The following is a 23,003-nucleotide window of genomic DNA, read 5'->3' as shown; positions in this document are numbered from 1 at the left end:
CAACTCTTGATCTCGGCTCGGGTCATGACCTCACGATTCATGAGTTCGAGCCCCTCATCCAGCTCTGCATTGACCGCGCAGAGCCTACCTAGGATTCTCTCCCACTCTCTCTCTGCCACTAACCCACTCATGCTCTCTGTGTCTCTCTCTCAAAATTAACAAGTAGGCTTAAAAATTTTAACATGATCCATGAACCAGAGACATTTACCCTAACATTAAAGAAAAGAACCTGGGAACACGGCAGAGTTGGAGACAAGAGAGCAGAGGAGAACCTTCACTCACCTATCACACAAAGGAACACAATTGGGTCTCCAGATAAAGATGACAAAGGGTAGATTGTGAATAATGAATGGAAACATGGTGCTGTGATTGCTGTTTGAGAAAAAAGAGGACAAACACGATGAATTCTTGGCCCATAAAAGGACTCAGAGGTATCATCTCCTTGGCCATGGTTCAAGGGAAAGCTTGAGGCCTGCCCAGAAAAAGCTAACTTACTCTAAGGCTATTGGAGCACCTCTGCATGGAAGGGCTTAACACTTCACAGCAAAAAACTGGCATTGCCATTCCCAGGGGTAATTAGCGTACTGAGAATTATTTATGTTATGTCTTGGTTGAGTAAATACTGACTTGGTGCTGCGAGAATGTGGGTTTGAGTAAGTGAATGTGTTGCAAACTGTAACCCAGAGACCCATTCTAAAAGAGTTGAGTCACATACTACGGTGCCTGTGCATGGTAAGTACGCAAGAAATATGTAGATAAGTAGGGGCGCCTGAGTGGCTCAGTCGGTTAAGCTTCCGACTCTTCAGCTCCAGTCACCATCTCACGGTTCATTAGACAGACGAAGCCCTGCATCGGGCTCTGTGCTGACAAGGCGGAACCTACTTGAGATTCTGCCTCCCTCTCTCTGCCCCTCCTGCATTCTTTCTATCTTCTCTCTCAAAATAAATAAAAATAAACTTTAAACATTGCTGAAAAGAAATATTTAGATAAACACATGAAAGGTGAGCATAAGAATAAAAGCGTTTACAAAAATGCAAAAGGACCTGTTCACAACACCAGTCATGCACAAATGCTAGTGCTCTAGATGCAATGAAAATTCAGGAAGAAAAATAAGCAGAGAGCTGGGGGACGGTTGCGCCCAACTAAGAGGAGCTCTCCAAAAGAGGACTCGGGGGAAGAGACAATGTTTAGATGAAGCTGCACCCTGTAACTCTCCTTTCCTGCGGAATTTGGCCAAACTTAGTTCCATCTCTGATGGTAATTATAAGACCTACTTATTTAAAAAAGAAAGGAAAATGATTTTAAAAGTGCCTTTTATGCACTAGAACTCCATATTGTATGTTCTCATTTAATCCCCATGAGCTAGCCACTCAGACATTTATACTGGGAAAATGAGGCTCAGTTAAGTAACATATGCAAAGTCACATTACCTTGGGCGGGGGGAGGATCCCCTATTACACGGTTTTCCTCCTGTATGAGTGAAGATGATTGTACTGTGTGTGTGTGTGTGTGTATGCTCATATATATATATATACATATATATACATATATAATACATATGTACATATAATTTCTAATGCATGATTCATATATATTATATATTAGTTACTCAGCTAGTTTTTCAATCAATTTGGCGTTTATCTTAAAGCTCTTTTCCCAGTTTCATGTATCACGAAGGTGAGCAGTTTTCTTTTTGGCCTGTGTTTGACTTCAATTTTGACAATTCGTGCTCTGTGGGAAAAGCAAAAATTCCACTTAAGCCATTGGATCAATCACTTTTAGAAATACAACAACGGTTTTCTCAAATAGCATTTAGTTCTGGATATTGCCTGTGGTCAAATCATTTCACAATGACTCCAATGGGACTAGCCGTTTTTAATCTACTGAAATTTTGTTGACCTGTGTATTACTCAAGCTAATATTAACCGTTAATGTATACTACATACTTGAAATGTTTCAAGAGCCCTGCTAAATGCTTTCCATGCATTAGCTCATTGGTTTCTTGGAACAAACCTGGAAGATACTGTTATTTTCCTTTATGGAAGGGGAAAGTGAGTCATCAGAAGAAATAAAGTGGGTTGCTCAAGGACTTATATGGGGTTAAGTGGTAGAGGGATGATTTGAACTGAGTTTTCTCATGCAGCCACAGTTTCACATGAGGAATCTAAAAATTTAGCGAACTTAAATCATTTACCCAGATCATATTAACTAGTAAGTGATGGAGCAAGGAGCAGAAGCGAGAGCTTCTAGAAGGCAATGGGGTGGGGTATAAAGAACAGAGGCTCTGCTGGTAGACCTGGATAGGGCTCTAAATTGTGCCCTTTAGCAGCAACCTCTGTTGAAAGGCACGTGCATATTTCATTGTTACTCTGAATCCAGGCTGCTTCCTTTTGTATTTTGGGCCAAGGAAAAGACCATTAGAAATGTGGTACCTCTCCTGGTATTGGGAGCATGGAATTCTAGTAGGAAACGAAAAAGTGAGGGAACATTACTGGCAACAGAGAATAGAAAATTTGTGCTATTCAACTCACTAGTAGGTGGTAGATCTGGGTTCCTCACCCTGTGGAACACAGCCGCTTCCCATTACCAACCTTGTTTCAGTATCTCACAACTCAAAACCAAAAACTCTCTCCACCTTTGGCTGAACCTATTATCACATCACCTGCTAACATTGAAAGCTTCCTTTGTGCTCAACACCTTCCACCTCTATTACTCGTCACAACTATGCTTCCAGGTGTGTGCTATTATCCCCTACGTACAGAGATGGAAACTGAGACGTAGAGAAGGTAAGTCCTGAGGTCACATAGCTTATAGGCGGCAAAAGCCACTTTACTGCAAGGAACTACATGTAGTGCGTTTGAGGTTCCGATCCTTCCTCTGTCTGTTCCCAATGTCTTTACATTTACGAGGCCTCTAGCTTCTATTTACCTTCCTCTTAACAGCACACATATTCCTTCCTCTACCCTGCACTTCTTAGTGGATTTTACCCACGGGTGTTCAGTACTTTGGAGACATCTGAGTGACTCTTAACTGCATCAGAAGAATAATCATTGAGAACACTAAAATTATACTTGAGATTAATTGGTCAAAATGGAGACATACACTAGGATAAACTCAAATTACACAAACATTGGCAAGCTGACTGAGAGGATTTGATTTAAAAGAATGCCAGATGAAAGAATGATTCAACCGAAACTTCAAGTCCCACGTCTAGCTTATAACCTTTGGGAAAACAGACATGATAGGAAATTTACCAAGGTTTATGAGGCCAATTTATCAAGGAAGCAAAAATATTGTTTCTATTCATCTTTGCTCAAGGAGCTACATATTTCTGAAAGTTACTGTGACTTTTTGCTGTTATTTTCTCTTTCTCGATATAACTCCATTAAAGTAATTAAAGTAACTTCCACCAACTTGGAACAGAGTGTCTAATAAACACCCTCCCTTTATTACCTTTTGTTGACATATATAAATTCAGTGGTGTCAAGAAAGTGCACTGATCTTAGACAGTTCAATGACTTCTATTATCAGTTATTTTTGCTCATTTCCTATAAATAGAATTGTGTCTTGATTTACCATCCTTTATTTACTCGTATGTGAAATTCACATTTATTGTTGTTCGCATTAAAAGTTACATTAAAAAATTATTTTGTAGTGTTACATTATACGAAAACACAATATTTATCTTTCTCTTGTTGATGTACCTTTAGATTATTTCCAATTTGGGGCCCTTATGAATAAAACTGATACAAATATTCTTGTGCAAATCTTTTGGTGAACATATACAATTCTCTGTGTAAAAATCTAAGAATGGAGTTACTAGCTCATAGAGTGATCCTATCTTTAGCAACACAGTTTTTCAAAACGTTCGTACCAATTTACACTCCCCAAAACAATGTATATGAGTACCATTGCTTCACATTTTTATCTACACTTGGTATAATCAGTTTTTTCCATTTTAGCTATACTGTGGCTATGTCATCGTGTCATTTTATCATTGTTGTGTCATTTTATCATTGTGTCATTTTAGAGTAAGCCTTCAAATCTGGTTAAGTCTTCCAACTTTGTTCTTTTTTTAGGATTGCCTTGGCTATTCTGGCTGTGATATGTTATTGTAGTTTTATTGTGCATTTTCTTAATGACATGATATTGAGCACCTTGTGGGATATTATCCTGGAAATCCTCTTTTGTAAAATGACTGTTCAAGTCTTTTGCTCATTTTTTATTGTGTATACATTTCATTTTTTTTGACTCGTAGTCATTTGTGATATTTCCAAATATGATTCTTTTTTTATACATAGGTACAGATAGCTAGTATCTTCTTCAGAGACCTTTGGATAAACAGAAGCTTTTAGTTTCATTAAAATAACATAACTTTTTTTAATCTTTTTTTATTTCCTGTTTAAGAAATATTTTCCTACTTAAAGTTCATGAAATATTTGTTCTGTTTTCTTTCAGATGATCTATTGTTTTAGTTATCACATTTAAGTACATGTGCCACCATTAATTTGTATATGGTGTAAAATGGGGGGGAAACTCATTTTTCTAGCACTGTTCATTTTGCTCTAGCAACTACCTATTGAGCCAACCATCCTTTCTCCTACTGAATTGTAATGGTTCCTTTTTTTGTAAATGAAACGATGAAATATCTTTGAGTCTCTTTCTGGACTCTCTATTTTGTTTTTCTTTTTTTCTTTTTTTTTCTTTTTTGGCTTGTAATTAGTAGGAATGTGTAGTAAGTCTTCACTTCTGGTAGTGTAGGTCTTCCACAATTGTTCTTTTTGAAAATTGTCTTGATTGCTTTAGGTCCTTTGTACTTCCATACTGATTTTAGAATCAGCTCCTCAATTACCACGCACACACACAAAATGTCTGATGTGAGTATAAATGGGATTGCTCCCGGCTAACCCTCAACCTTAATATATCTCTGCTTTTATTTAGATCTGTGCTTTCAGCAATATTGTGCAGTTTTCAGTCTAGAGGTTTGTCTAGCTTGATTAGGACTATTATAAGTATATTGATTTTTTTGGCTTGATGATATTACAAATGGCATTTAACTTCATTTTCAAATTGCTTGTTACAAACACAGTTGTTTTTCTATATTGACCCAGTATCCAGCAACCTTGACAAATTCACTTATTAACTCGTATAACTTGTACATTATTTTGGATTTCTTAATAATTATATTATCTACTCACACAGAGAACTGTACTTTTTTTTCCTTAGTTGACATGTAACATTGTGTAACAATGTAACATGTAACATTGTGTAAATTTAAGGTGTACAAGTTGATTGGTACACTTAAATACTGTGAAATGATCACCATCAAAGTATCAGCTAACACTTCCATCACTTCACATAATTACTATTTATTTTTTTGTGGTGAGAACATTTAAGATCTACTTTTTTAGAAACTATCAAGTATATAATATAGTACTGTAACTTATGTTTCAAATATAAATGTTACTTTTTCTTGTCTTATTGCACTGTTAAACTATCAGAACTGTATTAAACATTAGTGGTGATTATTGGTAATCTACTTTTACTTATAACCTCATAGGGGGAATATTCAATATTTCATTATTAAGCATGATATTAGCTGAAGGATGTTTCTGTCTATTCCTAGTTTACTGAGAGGCTTCTTTGTTTCCTTGTTTGTTTCCTTCTTTCTCCCTCATGCATTAGTGTTGAACTTTATGAAAGTATTTCTCTATACCAATTGCCATGACATTATAAATTTCTTCCTGAATGTTAACATACCAAAATTCATTGATTGATTTTCAAATTCCTGCAATGCTAGAACAAACTCCATTTGGTAACAACATATTACCTTTTAATATACATCACTGATTTAGCTGGATAAGATATTTTGTGATTACATCATCTATGCTTCTTACAGATCTTAGCCTGTAATTTTCCTTTCTTTTAGCAAATGTTATCGGGTTTTGGTATATGAGTATGCTAACTTCATGAAACAAGTTGTGAACGTTTCCACCTCCTCTACTTATGAAGGAGTTTGTGCAAAATTGATATCACTTCTACCTTAAATATTTGAAAGCATTCACAAGCCATTTGGACTTGAAGATATCTTTGTTTTTTTTTTTTTGTTTTTTTTTAATTTTTTTTCTGAAATTTATTGACAAATTGGTTTCCATACAACACCCAGTGCTCATCCCAAAAGGTGCCCTCCTCAATACCCATCACCCACCCTCTCCTCCCTCCCACCCCCCATCAACCCTCAGTTTGTTCTCAGTTTTTAACAGTCTCTTATGCTTTGGCTCTCTCCCTTTCTAACCTCTTTTTTTTTTTTTTCCTTCCCCTCCCCCATGGGTTCCTGTTAAGTTTCTCAGGATCCACATAACAGACCATATGGTATCTGTCTTTCTCTGTATGGCTTATTTCACTTAGCATCACACTCTCCAGTTCCATCCACGTTGCTACGAAAGGCCATATTTCATTTTTTCTCATTGCCATGTAATATTCCATTGTGTATATAAACCACAATTTCTTTATCCATTCATCAGTTGATGGACATTTAGGTTCTTTCCATAATTTGGCTATTGTTGAGAGTGCTGCTATGAACATTGGGGTACAAGTGGCCCTATGCATCAGTGCTCCTGTATCCCTTGGATAAATTCCTAGCAGTGCTATTGCTGGGTCATAGGGTAGGTCTATTTTTAATTTTCTGAGGAACCTCCACACTGCTTTCCAGAGCGGCTGCACCAATTTGCATTCACACCAACAGTGCAAGAGGGTTCCCGTTTCTCCACATCCTCTCCAGCATCTATAGTCTCCTGATTTGTTCATTTTGGCCACTCTGACTGGCGTGAGGTGATACCTGAGTGTGGTTTTGATTTGTATTTCCCTGATAAGGAGCGACGCTGAACATCTTTTCATGTGTCTGTTGACCATCCGGATGTCTTCTTTAGAGAAGTGTCTATTCATGTTTTCTGCCCATTTCTTCACTGGGTTATTTGTTTTTCGGGTGTGGAGTTTGGTGAGCTCTTTATAGATTTTGGATACTAGCCCTTTGTCCGATATGTCATTTGCAAATATCTTTTCCCATTCCGTTGGTTGCCTTTTAGTTTTGTTGGTTGTTTCCTTTGCTGTGCAGAAGCTTTTTATCTTCATAAGGTCCCAGTAATTCACTTTTGCTTTTAATTCCCTTGCCTTTGGGGATGTGTCGAGTAAGAGATTGCTACGGCTGAGGTCAGAGAGGTCTTTTCCTGCTTTCTCCTCTAAGGTTTTAATGGTTTCCTGTCTCACATTTAGGTCCTTTATCCATTTTGAGTTTATTTTTGTGAATGGTGTGAGAAAGTGGTCTAGTTTCAACCTTCTGCATGTTGCTGTCCAGTTCTCCCAGCACCATTTGTTAAAGAGGCTGTCTTTTTTCCATTGGATGTTCTTTCCTGCTTTGTCAAAGATGAGTTGGCCGTACGTTTGTGGGTCTAGTTCTGGGGTTTCTATTCTATTCCATTGGTCTATGTGTCTGTTTTGGTGCCAATACCATGCTGTCTTGATGATGACAGCTTTGTAGTAGAGGCTAAAGTCTGGGATTGTGATGCCTCCTGCTTTGGTCTTCTTCTTCAAAATTCCTTTGGCTATTCGGGGCCTTTTGTGGTTCCATATGAATTTTAGGATTGCTTGTTCTAGTTTCGAGAAGAATGCTGGTGCACTTTTGATTGGGATTGCATTGAATGTGTAGATAGCTTTGGGTAGTATTGACATTTTGACAATATTTATTTTTCCAATCCATGAGCAGGGAATGTCTTTCCATTTCTTTAAATCTTCTTCAATTTCCTTCAGAAGCTTTCTATAGTTTTCAGCATACAGATCCTTTACATCTTTGGTTAGATTTATTCCTAGGTATTTTATGCTTCTTGGTGCAATTGTGAATGGGATCAGTTTCTTTATTTGTCTTTCTGTTGCTTCATTGTTAGTGTATAAGAATGCAACTGATTTCTGTACATTGATTTTGTAGCCTGCAACTTTGCTGAATTCCTGTATCAGTTCTAGCAGACTTTTGGTGGAGTCTATCGGATTTTCCATGTATAATATCATGTCATCTGCAAAAAGCGAAAGCTTGACTTCATCTTTGCCAATTTTGATGCCTTTGATTTCCTTTTGTTGTCTGATTGCTGATGCTAGAACTTCCAGCACTATGTTAAACAGCAGCGGTGAGAGTGGGCATCCTTGTCGTGTTCCTGATCTCAGGGAAAAAGCTTTCAGTTTTTCCCCGTTGAGGATGATGTTAGCTGTGGGCTTTTCATAAATGGCTTTTATGATCTTTAAGTATGTTCCTTCTATCCCGACTTTCTCAAGGGTTTTTATTAAGAAAGGGTGCTGGATTTTGTCGAAGGCCTTTTCTGCATCGATTGACAGGCTCATATGGTTCTTCTCTTTTTTTTTGTTAATGTGATGTATCACGTTGATTGATTTGCGAATGTTGAACCAGCCCTGCATCCCAGGAATGAATCCCACTTGATCATGGTGAATAATTCTTTTTATATGCCGTTGAATTCGATTTGCTAGTATCTTATTGAGAATTTTTGCATCCATATTCATCAGGGATATTGGCCTGTAGTTCTCTTTTTTTACTGGGTCTCTGTCTGGTTTAGGAATCAAAGTAATACTGGCTTCATAGAATGAGTCTGGAAGTTTTCCTTCCCTTTCTATTTCTTGGAATAGCTTGAGAAGGATAGGTATTATCTCTGCTTTAAACGTCTGGTAGAACTCCCCTGGGAAGCCATCTGGTCCTGGACTCTTATTTGTTGGGAGATTTTTGATAACCGATTCAATTTCTTCGCTGGTTATGGGTCTGTTCAAGCTTTCTATTTCCTCCTGATTGAGTTTTGGAAGAGTGTGGGTGTTCAGGAATTTGTCCATTTCTTCCAGGTCGTCCAATTTGTTGGCATATAAGTTTTCATAGTATTCCCTGATAATTGTTTGTATCTCTGAGGGATTGGTTGTAATCGTTCCATTTTCATTCATGATTTTATCTATTTGGGTCATCTCCCTTTTCTTTTTGAGAAGCCTGGCTAGAGGTTTGTCAATTTTGTTTATTTTTTCAAAAAACCAACTCTTGGTTTCGTTGATCTGCTCTACAGTTTTTTTAGTTTCTATATTGTTTATTTCTGCTCTGATCTTTATTATTTCTCTTCTTCTGCTGGGCTTAGGCTGCCTTTGCTGTTCTGCTTCTAGTTCCTTTAGGTGTGCTGTTAGATTTTGTATTTGGGATTTTTCTTGTTTCTTGAGATAGGCCTGGATTGCAATGTACTTTCCTCTCAGGACTGCCTTTGCTGCGTCCCAAAGCATTTGGATTGTTGTATTTTCATTTTCGTTTGTTTCCATATATTTTTTAATTTCTTCTCTAATTGCCTGGTTGACCCACTCATTCGTTAGTAGGGTGTTCTTTAACCTCCATGCTTTTGGAGGTTTTCCAGACTTTTTTCTGTGGTTGATTTCAAGCTTCATAGCATTGTGGTCTGAAAGTAAGCATGGTATAATTTCAATTCTTGTAAACTGATGAAGGGCTGTTTTGTGACCCAGTATATGATCTATCTTGGAGAATGTTCCATGTGCACTCGAGAAGAAAGTATATTCTGTTGCTTTGGGATGCAGGGTTCTAAATATATCTGTCAAGTCCATCTGATCCAATGTCTCATTCAGGGCCCTTGTTTCTTTATTGACCGTGTGTCTAGATGATCTATCCATTTCTGTAAGTGGTGTATTAAAGTCCCCTGCAATTACCACATTCTTATCAATAAGGTTGCTTATGTTTGTGAGTAATTGTTTTATATATTTGGGGGCTCCCGTATTTGGCGCATAGACATTTATAATTGTTAGCTCTTCCTGATGGATAGACCCTGTAACTATTATATAATGTCCTTCTTCATCTCTTGTTACAGCCTTTAATTTAAAGTCTAGTTTGTCTGATATAAGTATGGCTACTCCAGCTTTCTTTTGGCTTCAGTCGCATGATAAATAGTTCTCCATCCCCTCACTCTCAATCTAAAGGTGTCCTCAGGTCTAAAATGAGTCTCTTGTAGACAGCAAATAGATGGGTCTTGTTTTTTTATCCATTCTGATACCCTATGTCTTTTGGTTGGCGCATTTAATCCATTTACATTCAGTGTTACTATAGAAAGATACGGGTTTAGAGTCATTGTGATGTCTGTATGTTTTATGCTTATAGTGATGTCTCTGGGACTTTGTCTCACAGGGTCCCCCTTAGGATCTCTTGTAGGGCTGGTTTAGTGGTGACAAATTCCTTCAGTTTTTGTTTTTTGGGAAGACCTTTATCTCTCCTTCTATTCTAAATGACAGACTTGCTGGATAAAGGATTCTTGGCTGCATATTTTTTCTGTCTAGCACCCTGAAAATCTCGTGCCAATTCTTTCTGGCCTGCCACGTTTCAAAAGAGAGATCAGTCACGAGTCTTATAGGTCTCCCTTTATATGTGAGGGCACGTTTACCCCTTGCTGCTTTCAGAATTTTCTCTTTATCCTTGTATTTTGCCAGTTTCACTATGATATGTCGTGCAGAAGATCGATTCAAGTTACGTCTGAAGGGAGTTCTCTGTGCCTCTTGGATTTCAATGCCTTTTTCCTTCCCCAGTTCAGGGAAGTTCTCAGCTATGATTTCTTCAAGTACCCCTTCAGCACCTTTCCCTCTCTCTTCCTCCTCTGGGATACCAATTATGCGTATATTATTTCTTTTTAGTGTATCACTTAATTCTCTAATTTTCCCCTCATACTCCTGGATTTTTTTATCTCTCTTTTTCTCAGCTTCCTCTTTTTCCATAACTTTATCTTCTAGTTCACCTATTCTCTCCTCTGCCTCTTCAAGCCGAGCTGTGGTGGTTTCCATTTTGTTATGCATTTCGTTTAAAGCGTTTTTCAGCTCCTCGTGACTGTTCCTTAGTCCCTTGATCTCTGTAGCAAGAGATTCTCTGCTGTCCTGTATACTGTTTTCAAGCCCAGCGATTAATTTTATGACTATTATTCTAAATTCACTTTCTGTTATATTATTTAAATCCTTTTTGATCAGCTCATTAGCTGTTGTTATTTCCTGGAGATTCTTCTGAGGGGAGTTCTTCCGCTTGGTCATTTTGGATAGTCCCTGGCGTGGTGAGGACCTGCAGGGCACTTCCCCTGTGCTGTGGTGTATACCTGGAGTTGGTGGGCAGGGCCGCAGTCCGACCTGATGTCTGCCCCCAGCCCACCGCTGGGGCCACAGTCAGACTGGTGTGTGCCTTCTCTTCCCCTCTCCTAGGGGCGGGATTCACTGTGGGGTGGTGTGGCTCGTCTGGGCTACTTGCACCCTGCCAGGCTTGTGATGCTGGGGATCTGGCGTATTAGCTGGGGTGGGTAGGCAAGGTGCTCGGGGGCAGGAGGGGCAGGCTTAGATCGCTTCTCCTTAGGTGATCCACTTCAGGAGGGGCCCTGTGGCAGCGGGAGGGAGTCAGATCCGCTGCCGGAGGTTTGGCTCCGCAGAAGCGCAGAGTTGGGTGTTTGCGCGGAGCGAGCAAGTTCCCTGGCAGGAACTGGTTCCCTTTGGGATTTCGGCTGGGGGATGGGCGGGGGAGATGGCGCTGGCGAGCGCCTTTGTTCCCCACCAAACTGAGCTCTGTTGTCAGGGGGCTCAGCAGCTCTCCCTCCCTTTATCCTCCAGCCTTCCCGCTTTCCGAGCAGAGCTGTTAATTTCTGACCTCCCAGACGCTAAGTCGCGCTTGCTGTCGGAACACAGTCCGCCCGGCCCCTCCGCTTTTGCAAGCCAGACTCAGGGGCTCTGCTTGGCCGGCAAGCCTCCCCTCCGCCCCGGCTCCCTCCCGCCAGTCCGTGGAGCGCGCACCGCCTCGCCGCCCTTCCTACCCTCTTCCGTGGGCCTCTCGTCTGCGTTTGGCTCCGGCGACTCTGTTCTGCTAATCCTCTGGCGGTTTTCTGGGTTATTTAGGCAGGTGTAGATGGAATCTAAGTGATCAGCAGGACGTGCGGTGAGCCCAGCCTCCTCCTAAGCCGCCATCTTGCTGCAACTCCCTAAGTTTTTTTTTTAATGGTGCCACTATAGCCCACTGTTTTGATGTTCCACATCTTATGGAGACATTAGCTATTAATTGGTTCTTCCAATAACTTTTCCTATTACAGATAATACTGCACTGAGCATTGTTATACACATCACTTTCTACTTTGTGTATTATTTCCTTAGGGTATATTTTCAAGTATGGAATTACTGATTCCAGAAATAGAAACATCTTTATAAAATCTTGATATAATTTGTCACCTTGCTTTCTCTAAAGAATTATTCCAATTTATAAGGTTTTAGCAGTGTGTAGTCATAGTGATCTTTTTTGCCATCTTGCTGGCATTGTCAGTTCTTTTTTTTAAAAATGTAAAGAAAAGAACTGAAGGGGTATCAGAATTATGATTACCAATGCCATTGTAGTATGTACGTGAATCAAAAAAGGGAAAGGCATTTGTGATGGGCTTTTTCAACCTATGAGCTGGCCTAAAATTCCAAACCATTCTGCTTCTATTTTGAATACTTTGGCAATAAGCCCACATGAATAACTTAGTGAAATAAGGCATATTTATGACATAATATGTGAACTGGCTTATACATTTTATTTGAGTCTAATAAAACTATCATTCACAAATAAAACCAGAACAGGTTTATGGAATCAAAAAGAAGATAGGAAGAGAGAAAGGAGACCCAACTGGAAATACGCTTAGAGGCTGAGTGAACATATTTTAGAGTTACATTTAAATCTTTTCATGAATAATCTCAAAATAGAGTGGCTGCAGTGCTAAACTTAATGAACATTTTTTCCCAGGTGGATGATAATAACTCAGAAGCACTGGAAAGGAACTTTTAAATGGTAATTACTTTGCAGAGCACTTAAGGAGACATTATCTCATTTGAGCACTAGTACCCTGTAAGGCACACATTTCTGTTTTATTTTAGGAATAATTTGGGATTCCCTAGAGGTGATATTGTTGCATCCACACGACTCCTGAAACAGAATGCTATGGGCACTGGTGGCAGTCACAACAGTTTATTACAATGAGAGGCAAGGCCAACCGATCATGACCAACACTTGATAAGAGCGCGACCTCGAACAGCCGGGGTACAGAGTTTTTAAAGCCGATCACATCGTTTTATCATTACCTGGGAACAAACAGAGAAACAGTTCCCAGATGAGTTAGAAACAGTTCCCAGATGAGTTAGAAACAGTTGCCAGATGAGTTAGAAACAGTTGCCAAATGAGGTGATTATTTTAGACTTTCTGCCACTAAGTTGCAACCAGTGGATCTCCTTGACCTTGCCTCTGATGCTTTCTTTGAGTTTTTGTTTTCCTTCATTGGTAAAGCCTGATTTACAAGAGTATGAAACGTGATTTACAAGAGTAAAGTAAGGCTGTTTTCTCTTGACCTTCGGTGTCAGAACAAAGCTATTTTTAAGGCTACATGTTAGCCCTACACTACAATTTAGCCCTTATATTTCCCCCTTTTCTTGCCAGTGAATCAATCCCTTGATTCATCATTAGGAACTAAGGGGACATCGTGGGACCTAATCATCATAATTTTTATTTCACCAACTCGCCTCTTGACTAACCAATTGATTATGCATGGGCCAATGGTTAACCCAAGAAGTAACAATAGCAGTGGCCCAGCTGTGACGGTGAGCAGTGACGTGAGCCAGGGGGACCAAGAGAATAAACTCCAATACCAATTATTTCTGGCCTCCTGGCACGTTCCCTATTATCCCTGACCAAACGGAGAGTGTCTCAGATTACTCCGGAATTGTTGGCATAAAAACAGCACGTGTCTCCGAGGGCCACACAGAAACGCCCTTCCTTCATGAAGAGTAAATCAAGTCCTCTTCTGTTTTGTAATACAACCTTGGCTAAAGAGTCTACTTGGTGTTCCAGCCGAGAAATTGAAATTTCCAAGTAGCCTAGGTCTCGGTCTACTTGCTCGCTTATAGTTTTGAAATTTTGGTCCCCCACAATGAGTCCAGCAGTTCCAATAGCTGTGGATCCCGCAATTCCCAGTCCCACTAGGAGTGGAATGAGGACTGGTGCTGCCTTTTTCACCCTGGAATGTCCTTCGAACAGAAGTAAGTGTTCTTCTCTCCCTGCTTCTTCACTATATAGGTATATTTGTGGGAGAATATGAACTAGGATACAAATCTCTCGGGTGCCAACCCCAATGTATGTGGCTGCAATGCAGGAGGTCATTCCTGATGAGCAAGCAAACCAGGCTCCAGTAAGGGCTTGGTATGCTACATTTTTTGGGGGCTATCAGTATCTGATCTACTTGGAATATACACTTCTGCACAAGAGTTTTTGTAAAGGGAGGTATGCCAATTATATTCTTGGGACACTATGCACCAACCCTGCCCTTGGAGGTCTCCTAGGGTTAAAATTGGTCGTGAACCCCAAGGGCATAATGTCATGCTTGGATTTAGCAATGTTATGACATGCTTTTCTATGTCTTGTCCAATGCTGGCATTTGTAGCCACTCTCACATAATATGGGGGTTTAGGGTTTAAACACAGCCAACAATATTGTACAATCTCGGTGTGAGATGAATGTAGCCAAGCATACATAGAATCTACTACATCTAGCCAATGCGTCTCATGGGAGAAAGCGTTCTGGATATGACCTGTTGTTGGTAATTCTGACTTTGTGGGGGCACCTGATCGTTGGGTAGGTTGGGAAGGGACAGTCGGAAAGAGCGGGGGGTGTAAAATCATGTCCTTGTTTGGCCCTACCGGATTGGGTGGAGTTTTTCTTTTAACCCTTTGTATAGTAAAGGAAATGCCCTTGTCATCTCCTGGAGCATACATTCTGAGACCCCCCCCCCCCCCAAGTGTGTCTAGTGTCCCAGGAAGAGGAAAGATTACTGGAACTAGAAACCTTTTTTAAACATTTTTGTTGGGTTACATTTTCCTTGAGTCTTACGTTTGGGATCTGGAGTTCTAAGGCGGGTGATTAAGCAGTCATGGCCCTGTCCTGCCAGCCAGGGAGCCAGCGTTTCACAACCCCGTTTTGCACAATGGTATTGGCCTTTTCCTTCACATTCAACCTTTCTATTTGCAGGGCAACTGTATAACCCTGGTAGGTTAGCCAATTTTTGTTCTTGATCCCTGTGTCCACATCCATAGGTAACCACATAGGGGTTTTTGGGGACCAGAGGAGTGGAGCCCGTTGGCTGTTTATAATTAGTAATTAAAGTCTCCCATGAGTCTTCCACCAAGTCACAGAAATCAAACAAAAAACAAGGCACCGTTGAAGAGGTATTAGATGCTATCACCTTCCCCGTGACAGTGTCCCTGAGTTCCCATTGGTATGGCCAAAAAGATAGGGGATGCAATTCCGTACAGTCCCCCCAACTTATCATTATACAAACCGAGACAATTATTATGCCCGCATCAGTCTTAGCTTTAAAGGATCCTCTGGGTGCCTTTGGACCTTCCATTGCTGTTCGTTGTCTGGTTTCGTATCAGTCTGGGGTGTTCCCGCCTTTACGCAGTTTTTCTTAAACTGAGAGTGATGAATCCAGGTTCGGACACCATCTACCTTCATGGCTGTGGGCATAGTCAGGATCATGGTGTGCGGTCTTTTCCAGTGCAGCTCCAGGGTTTTAGGCTTGTGCCTCTTGACCCAGACTAAGTCTCCTGGTTGAAAGGGGTGAGGAAGAACAGGAGGATGAGTGAAGGCTTCTTTCAAGGCCCTGGTTATTTCCTTTTGTACATGTTGCAGGGCCATTAGTGAAGCCAGCAAATGGTCCTGTTCCAGTTGTTCCATTACGTCGTCTCCTAGCCTCGGCAGGATAGGTGGAGGTCTGCCAAATAAAATTTCATAAGGGGAAAATCCCTTGACAAATGGAGTACAACATGCTCGCAAAAGGGCAAAAGGCAGGACATCAACCCAATTTTCACCTGTCTCAAGGGACAATTTGGTTAAGGTCTCTAAATTTTAGGGTCCAATTCATCCTTTCTACTTGAGCTGGGCTCTGAGGTCTATACGTACAATGTAATTTTCCAATTTACTCCCAATGCCTGGGCTAGACCCTGGGACACCTGCGCCGTGAAGGCCGGGCCATTGTCCGATCCTATGCTCAGAGGCAGCCCGAATCTAGGAATTATTTCATTTAATAATTTCTTAACTGGGAACGCCTCGAGCCACCCGGAGAAGGTGTCTACAAAAACAAGCAGGTATTTATATCCGTATTTCCCTGGTTTAATTTCAGTAAAATCTACTTCCCAAAACCAGCCTGGTTCAGTTCCTCTATCTCTTTTAGCTTCTGAAACCTTCTTACTTGCACCCTGATTTACTTGGGCGCAACTTACACACCTTTCAACCATGTCTTCAATCTTTTTTCCCAGCCCTTGCGCCCTGAAATTTTTCCGCACTAATTCCGCCATCTTGGTTTTCCCAGATGATTCCCTTGGTGGAGTTGACACATCATGCGCGGCCCGAGTGCCGTGGGTAAGAGTATCTTACCTTCAGGATGCTGAAACCACTTTCGTCCTGGTATCATACTTCCCCCTTTTCTTGAAACCCACTCCAAATCTTTAGGAGTGTAACTGGGCTCCAGTGGAAGCAAAGGCTCTGTCAAGATCGGTATCTCCAAGGCACTTTTACTTTTAGTTAGGGCAGCTTCTCGGGCTGCTGCATCAGCCAGGAGGTTTCCGACTGCTTCTAGGGAGTCGCCTTTTTGATGTCCCGGGCAGTGAATGATTGCCAGCTTCGCAGGTTCCCAGATAGCTGCTAGAAGATCTAAAATTTCAGCTTTATTTTTGATGTCCTTGCCTTCCGCCATGAGGAGACCGCGCTCTTGATAAATGGATCCGTGTACATGCGCGGTTGCAAAAGCATAGCGGCTGTCCATATAAATATTAACTGACTTGTTTCTTCTGAGTTTTAGGGCTTTTGTTAGCGCGATGAGCTCTGCGCCCTGGGCTAAAGTTCCCAGGGGAAGGGTCTGTTGCCATAAAACCTCGCGGTCTGTTGTCACTGCAGCACCGGCATGCCTTTGCACTTGAAACACAAAACTACTGCCATCTGAAAACATGCTATCAGGGTCCTGTAAGGGAACATCTGTAATATCGGAGCGGAGGGATGAGATCGTCGCCAAGGTTTCTGGGCAAGAGTGCAGAGGCGGACCTTGTCCTTTGGGCAGCAAAGTGACTGGGTTTAAGGCTGTGGGGGCACAAAAACGTATTTGGGGCTGGTCGAGTAGCAATGCTTGATATTGGGTAATCCGAGCATTTGACAGCCATCTCTCTGGGGGAGCCCGCAGTAAAGCCTCCACTTCATGGGGTCCCATGACAGACAATGTTTGCCCCAAGGTTAGTTTGCGTCTTTAGGAGTGTGGTGGCGGCAATTTGTCAAATGCATGAGGGCCACCCAGAAGCAACTGGGTCCAGCCATTTGGATAAATAGGCCACCGGTCGGGGCCAAGGTCCCAGGCGGTGAGTCAGAACTCCTTTGGCTACCCCCCTTTTTTGGCTACAAACAAATGGAATGGCTTGGTGGGATCTGGCAGGGCCAAGGCTGGTGGGGTCATGAGAGCATCTCATAAGGCTTAGAAGGCTTTAGTTTGAGTCTCCCCCCATGTGAAGGACTCTGGAGACCCCTTGAGAGTGGCATACGAAGGGGCTGCCAGTTCAGCAAAGCCAGGTATCCATAGTCTGCAGTAGCCTGCTGCCCCCAGGAACTCGCGAACTTGTTTGCGAGTTTTAGGCTGAGGAATATCGAATATAGCCCAAATTCTTTGTTCACCGAGATAGTGCTTACCTTTTTTAAGGTTGTGACCTAAATAGGTCACTGCAATATGACAGATCTGTGCTTTTCTGGCTGACACCTAGTACCCCAGTTTTTGCACAAGACCCAAGAGTTCTTTGGTGGCTCTCAGGCATTTTAAATGAGAAGGGGCCACCAACAAGATATCATCAACATATTGCAGTAGAGTTACCTGAGGGTTGGAGATTCGAAATGGCTCTAAATCCTGGTGCAGGGCCTCATTAAAAAGAGTAGGAGAATTTTTAGATCCCTGGGGGTGTCGAGTCCAAGTGAGCTGTCTGGCTTTTCCCTCTTCAGGATCAGTCCATTCAAATGCAAATAGTGGCTGGCTTTGCGGGGCCAGCGGGATGGCAAAGAAGGCATCTTTTAAGTCCAGAACTGTATAATACACCTGAGAAGGGGGAAGCAAACTAAGGAGAGTATAAGGGTTGGGTACAGTGGAATGAATGTCCATTACCCTGGTGTTTACTGCTGTTAGGTCCTGAACTGGCCGGAAATTGGATGAATAAGGCTTCCAGACAGGGAGAAGCAGAGTGTTCTGTGGCGACTTGCATGGGATCAAAATGCCAGAGTCGCACAAACGCTTGATGTGAATGACGATTCCCCGCCTAGCCTCCCGGGACATGGGATAATGTCTTAGTCTTACCAGAAGTGCAGATGCCTTAAGTTCCACTATTATCGGAGCTTGATGAATCGCCAGCCCAGGTGGATTGGTCTCGGCCCATACCTGGGGGAAGTCTGCCTGGAGGCTTATAAGGAGGGGATCGACTGCATGGACATTTTTATCACTCACCAGAGTGAGCAGGCCCTCTTCCCCAAGTGGCACAGTCACCATTACTGTTGTTGGGCCATCCTGGCCTTTAATATGCATACCCCCTTCAGTGAATTTCAAACTGCAGTAGGTCTCTACCTAGTAATCCAGGGTAGGGACATTCAGGTATGAATAGGAAAGAATGTGTGATGGTTTTATGGCCTAAATCTACTTGTCATTCAGTGGTCCATTTACAAGTCTGGGACCCAGTTGCTCCTTGCACCAGGGTTGCTCCTTGCCTGATGGGGCCAGGATCTTGTTTTAGAACTGAAATGTTGCCCCAGTGTCCACCAAGAAGGTCTTAGGTTGGCCCCCTATATTAACAGTAACCAACGGCTCAGAAGTGGGCTACCAAGCCATGGCCCTGTCAGTTGGAATCGACTCCCATTACAGATACCTGGAGTGGCCGAGTTTTGCGTGGGGCTAAGTTGGGGCAATCCTTTTTCCAGTGTCCCTCTTGTTTGCAATATGCACATTGGTTTTTTCCTAGTGGCGCTTTAACCCTTTGTCTTTTTTCTTTTGCCCAGACCAGAATTCTTTGGACGTTCTGGGTCCTCTTCCCCGCGGGCATCCAGGACAGCCGCTACCACCCTAGTCAATTTTTTTGTCTTTCTTCCTGAGAATCCCTATTGTTAAAAACTTTTTGGGCTATTTCAACTAACCCAGATAAATTTTTTCCTTCAAACCCATCTAATTTTTGTAACTTTTCCGAATGTCTGGGGCCTTTGTAAGACAAAGGCCAGGTTTAATGCCCTTCTATTTTCAGGTGCCTCAGGGTCAATAGGGGTAAAGGTGCGGTACATCTCCATGAGCCTTTCTAAGAAGGCTGAGGGGCTTTCCTCGGCCCCCTGAACTACTTCTGTTACCTTAGACATGTTTGGGCGGCCGCTGGGAGACCTCCCAGTAGAGTCTGGCGAAATAGGGTCAATGATCGCCTACCGTGAGGAGTGTTTCAGTCCCAATTTTCAGGATGTGAGGAGGGAAAAACTTCCTCAAGTACAGCAGGATCCCCGGCGGGTTGCCCGTTTGGCCCCATCACTAATTTCTGGGCCTCATGATGGATCTTATCTCTTTCCTCAGTGGTGAAGAGAACCTGCAAGAACTGCTGGCAGTCATCCCAGGTTGGCTGATGGGTCACAAATATAGTTTCAAGAAGAGAAATTAATGTTTGGGGTTTCTCTGAGAATGAGGGGTTTTGAAGTTTCCAATTATAAAGGTCGCTAGTGGAGAAGAGTACATAAGTCATAAAGGGTCGGACATCACCCTGCAGGGGTGGCCCTGGAAGAAGGGGCAGGGCAGTGGGAGGGGGATGGAATTCCAGGAGTCCCTGACCAGGTGTGAGACAGGCTCAGGGGAGTGTCCCGACTCGGGCTTGCCTCCTGATCTGAAGCATCTTGACTTGCATTCTTTGAGCGAGAACTATAGGGCGGCGGGTGGTTTCTTTTTCCTCTGGTGCAGGTGATAGAGGGGGCAGCCACCTAGTCCCATCAAGATTCTTATTCTGAGCTCCAAATGGGCGGCCTTTGAGTTATAAAGCCTGAACTTTAGGGAGGCAAGGGGGAAGGGGAAGAAGTTTTAACCAATCTGGAGGGTTTTCAATGAGGGTCCTCCATGCCTCAATGTATGGAATGTGGTCTTCGTGCCTAGAAAAGACAATATCATGAACCTTATATACCAAAGTAAGGTCAAAGGTCCCCTGTGGAGGCGATTCGACCTGAAAGCTGGTCCATTCCACCTCACAGAGAGTTCGAAGGACTGGCTTCTTAACGTGGAGGGCAAAAACTGAGGCAGCTCTCCTATAGTCCTAGAAAGGAGTTAGTATGAGACTCTGATTTTGACCCATGACAAAGATAGGCAAAACTGACAGGGACGCACAGTCAACAGGAAGAGGACAAGACACGAAGACAACACAGTTTGAGATCTCAAGGCCAGTAGGCCGTGGCCGTCACCTGAAAAATAGGATCTTTCTTGACAAAAACCAAATCAAATGGGGTCCATTGGTGTCCCGGTAGCATCCCTGACTCCGGGTCTATAGGCGCATCCGACAGACCCTCCTGAGTCATTCAAATGGTGCGGCCCAAGAATCCCTTACCTCTCCCAATCCCGAGCTTCCTCCCAGGGGTTGGTGGAGCAATCCGAGGAAAAAGCCCTGTTTCAGACCTTTAACTTTCCCGGCCAATGCACCAAATATTGCATCCACATGACTCCTGAAACAGAATGCTAGGGGCACCAGTGACAGTCACAACAAAGTCTATTACAATGAGAGGCAAGGGACCAACACTCTTGATAAGAATGCGGCCTCGAACAACCAGGGTACAGAGTTTTTAAAGCTGATCACATCGTTTTATCATTACCTGGGGACAGAACAGAGAAACAGTTCCAAGATGAGTTAGAAACAGTTGCCAGATGTGTTAGAAACAGTTGCCAAATGAGGTGATTATTTTAGACTTTTTGCCACTAAGTTGCAACCAGTGGATCTCCTTGACCTTGCCTCTGATGCTTTCTTTGAGCTTTTGTTTTCCTTCATTGGTAAAGCCTGATTTACAAGAGTATGAAATGTGATTTGCAAGAGTAAAGCAAGGCTGTTATCCCTTCACCTTCAGTGTCAGAACAAAGCTGTTATTTTTCAAGCTTCCCGTTAGCCCTACACTACAATTTAACCCTTACAATACGAATTACCTAAGGTCACATAGCTAATAACCAGTAGAGCAGTGACTCAAACATCTTTGCTACCTGTGACCTTTCCATCATGTTTAAGGATTACTTTCAACAACTGTTATTAAAATCTTCATTTACCAGAGTTCTTTACTGGAAAAAATTAATGAAAATGATCACCGAAGATGAAAACTATTCCAAATATTAAGCCAAGAGATTTATTATAACATGATCTAAACTGGCATAAAATTCCAGAAGATTTCGTCATTAAAAATGCTATAGAAACTCAGTTAAAAACCCATTTCTTAACATTACATCTCTGTGATGTGGACATGGAAGTCAAAGTCTTAGAAACACACACACACAAAACAGCAGAAGGTAAAATAATATTATAGTAATAATATTCATAATCAACATTCTTCTGGGTCTCCCAAGTACACTAAAAATCAAGTTTTTGAAATTTAAAAACCAATGCTGTGACACTTCTTTGTGGAAGAGAGAAATTAGATATTTGTTTGAAATAAAGGTATATATTGTTTTTGACTGTTTCCTTCTAAAACTGCATCTCAAAGTCTTTACTCATTTCATGATAATATCAACTCCCCTACTACTAAAAGTAGAAATATTTCAGCATGTTACCATCAGGGTAAATTCCTATAAGCTGTCTTTTGAAAATCTTTCGTGTTCACAGATAATCTCTTAATTTATATCATCCCACCATTTGTATCATCTTCCACCAGTAAATTTACATTAATATATTTTTAAACTTTATACCTAAAAAAAGTGAATCTGGTCCAAATCATGGGGTGACTCCTAAAACTAGAACCAAATAAGTCTGCCCATTCTTTGTTCTGCCCGTCTGTGTTAAGCTCCATATGCCAGGGTAGCCAAATGGGTCTTTTTTTTTTTTTTAATTGTATCAGCTGACAGCTGTGAGTAATCGATCTGTTTCAACCAGCCGAAACCAGATCTGTCTCCCAACTAACACCCCTGCATCTAAAGCTTGTGTTTCTTGGAACAAAATGATGTGTTTACGTAAAAAAAGAAAAATAGAGTCATGTTTTCTTTACTCTCCAGGAGGTGTTTGGTTACCAGACCCAGAATCTTCGCAGAGCCCTGTGCCTTATAACAACCATGCTGACATGTGGGGTTCTTCTGCTGGTGTTCTACTGGAAGCCCCAGTGGAGAGTGTGGGCTAATTGCAACCCATGCCCTTTGCAAGAAGCAGACACTGTTTTGCTAAGAACAACGGTACGTGCCCTTCAGCATTGCATTGGTGGTGCCACCAATGGCTGGCTGGTGTTCCAGAGATCTTTCTTTGCTTGAGTTTTCTTGTCCCCAAGTAGATGGCAATAGTATCCTGGAACTTGCCCTCTCTTACTTTGACTCAGGAAGGAAAGGCATTTCCTCCATGTCACTCTGGGGAAATGACTACTCTGTCAGGCTAATTTTCAGTTTCCTTAGCCATTACATGAGTAGTGGCTGTTGGTATTACAACTCTTAAAGACATAACACAGGAAGGATGTATTTTTAGATATTTTTCAGTTTTTTTAGAATACAAATTTTGAGGGGAAGTAGATTTTAAACCCTTAAATGTCATGTTAAGATAGCCAGAAGCTGTTTTCTTCATAAAAAAAAAAAAAAAAAAACTTTCCTGTGAAGTGTGTCTTTTTATTCTCTAGCACAGTGGTTCTCAAATTAGTTGGAGGGCTCCTTAACACAGAC

The 23,003-nt window shown here is 41.8% G+C and overlaps 1 protein-coding gene across 1 annotated transcript in view; it reads left to right on the top strand.

Moving 5' to 3' along the window:
- The window catches only part of LOC125175769 (probable cation-transporting ATPase 13A5), a 119,365-nt gene that overhangs the window by 5,847 nt on the left and 90,515 nt on the right, over positions 1 to 23,003 (top strand). The window contains 1 exon segment of the mRNA XM_047876599.1: positions 22,356 to 22,529. Coding sequence (XP_047732555.1) covers positions 22,356 to 22,529 — 174 coding nt within the window.

This window comes from Prionailurus viverrinus, chromosome C2, assembly GCF_022837055.1.
Source record: "Prionailurus viverrinus isolate Anna chromosome C2, UM_Priviv_1.0, whole genome shotgun sequence".
Lineage (NCBI taxonomy): Eukaryota > Metazoa > Chordata > Mammalia > Carnivora > Felidae > Prionailurus > Prionailurus viverrinus.
Note: the sequence above shows the minus strand (reverse complement) of the source record. Positions and strands in the feature narration are given on the sequence as shown.